This window comes from Asparagus officinalis, chromosome 2 (assembly GCF_001876935.1).
Source record: "Asparagus officinalis chromosome 2, Aspof.V1, whole genome shotgun sequence".
NCBI classification, from domain to species: domain Eukaryota; kingdom Viridiplantae; phylum Streptophyta; class Magnoliopsida; order Asparagales; family Asparagaceae; genus Asparagus; species Asparagus officinalis.
In genome coordinates, this window is record NC_033795.1 from 44,232,255 (window position 1) to 44,234,008 (window position 1,754).

General features: G+C 38.8%; 1 protein-coding gene across 1 annotated transcript; it reads left to right on the plus strand.

Moving 5' to 3' along the window:
- LOC109831128 (ethylene-responsive transcription factor 5-like) lies at nucleotides 316-982 on the plus strand. Its single transcript, XM_020398467.1, has 3 exons — nucleotides 316-538; nucleotides 741-771; nucleotides 875-982. The coding sequence occupies exons 1-3, from the start codon at nucleotides 316-318 to the stop codon at nucleotides 957-959; spliced, it is 339 nt and encodes a 112-aa protein (XP_020254056.1). The 3' UTR covers nucleotides 960-982.

Here is a 1,754-nt window from a genome sequence, read left to right on the forward strand (position 1 = left end):
CTTGAGCTTTGATATAGCTTGAGTTGGATGAAGCTTTTATTTGAATTTGTTATTCTTGAAATAACGTTGCTTCATCACTATGCCTCCTCCTCCTTTGGATATCATCGTTGTAGCGCATATTCCATCCAATCCTCCATTTGTGGCACTAACAAGCTTGATATATGAATTCACTACATTTGTACTCAATAAGCCATTAGTACCGATAGTGGTTGTTGTAAAACATCATCAAAACATAAGGGCTAACAGTATATAGGTTTGAAAGAGCTAATTTCCGTATATACAGAAATTGTTATGAAAACACACTCGGGTTAATGTATGTTGTCAGTAGACAGGAGCAGATGCTTGGTTGGAACTATTCTGTCAAAGGTTTTGCCTGCAACATTTTCAACCCTGACATCATTTTCCAAAATGATTTGGCGGAGTGAGCAGCCATCCACTAGAAAATCACATATCACATCTCAGCCATTTGCCAAAGGTCTTTTATGTAGCGATATTCCTGTTGTTTGGCTCAGAAACTGTGGCAAGCAGGTCTATTTAGGTGAGGATTTGACGCATTAAGTGAGGATTGAAGCACTTGTATTTGCTCTGATTCGTTCAAGCATTAAGTGAGGATTGAAGCACTTGTATTTGCTCTGATTCGTTCAATTTAATTTATGTTTGTGTTTTTCAGGAGGATTTGACACTGCTCACGCTGTATTTGCTCTGATTCGTTCAATTTAATTTATGTTTGTGTTTTTCAGGAGGATTTGACACTGCTCACGCTGCTGCAAGGTTCTTTTTTTTGTTTGATTGGGGCTCCAGATTGATCCTTTTTCATGTAGCTATATTATAATCACTGGAAAGTCATGAATTTGTTATTTTTATTTATGTTCAGGGCATATGATCGTGCTGCAATAAAGTTTCGAGGAGTTGTTGCTGATAGCAACTTCAATCTAAGTGCTAGGTTGTTTGCTGTTTGAATGGGAGGGAACTTGCTTGTTGGGTATATTGACTATGGTTGAATTTGTTTCAGATGAAGAACTTGACCAAGGAGGAATTTGTTCACATACTTCGTCGACAGAGCACTGGGTTTTCAATAGGAAGCTCAAAATACCGAGGGGTTACTCTTCATAAATGTGGGCGATGGGAGGCTCGGATGGGCCAATTCCTTGGCAATAAGTATGAATCTCTCTCCTTTACTTTTTTCTTGGGAATTTGTAGAATCGATTCAATATCTTACTTCTTTATCGTGCTGTCTGTATTGTGTGTGAATCACTCGAGAGTAAGGGTGAGTTGTGTAGAGTGGCCTCATGGGAATGGTGAGTAAGGCTAAAAGAGAAGGTTGGAAAGCCCAAGTTTACCGATGAGAACCTGATGCTTGCATGCAGGTACATATACCTTGGGTTATTCGACAACGAAATAGAAGCTGCAAGGTCCTACAAGAGATATGGATTTGTTTAGTTGTTGCGGTGAATTTCTTTAAAGTTCAGTTTTTATGGGTCTCAGAGCATGCTAGTTGGTCAGGATGCTTTTATTTAAGATTATTCAAGCTGCTTTGGCTGCTGTTGGAGCCCCAGACAACCTGGTTCATGTGATAACAGGGTGTGTGTTACGACATTCTGATTTTCGTTCTATTCACTGCATTTTAGTAACTTTAATTGGTTAAGGATCATTACATTTTCTTTTACTATTTTCATTGGCAGGTTTGCAGAAACAGGACAAGCTCTTGTTTTGTCAGTTGACAAAATAATTTTTGTTGGATCACCTGGTGTGGG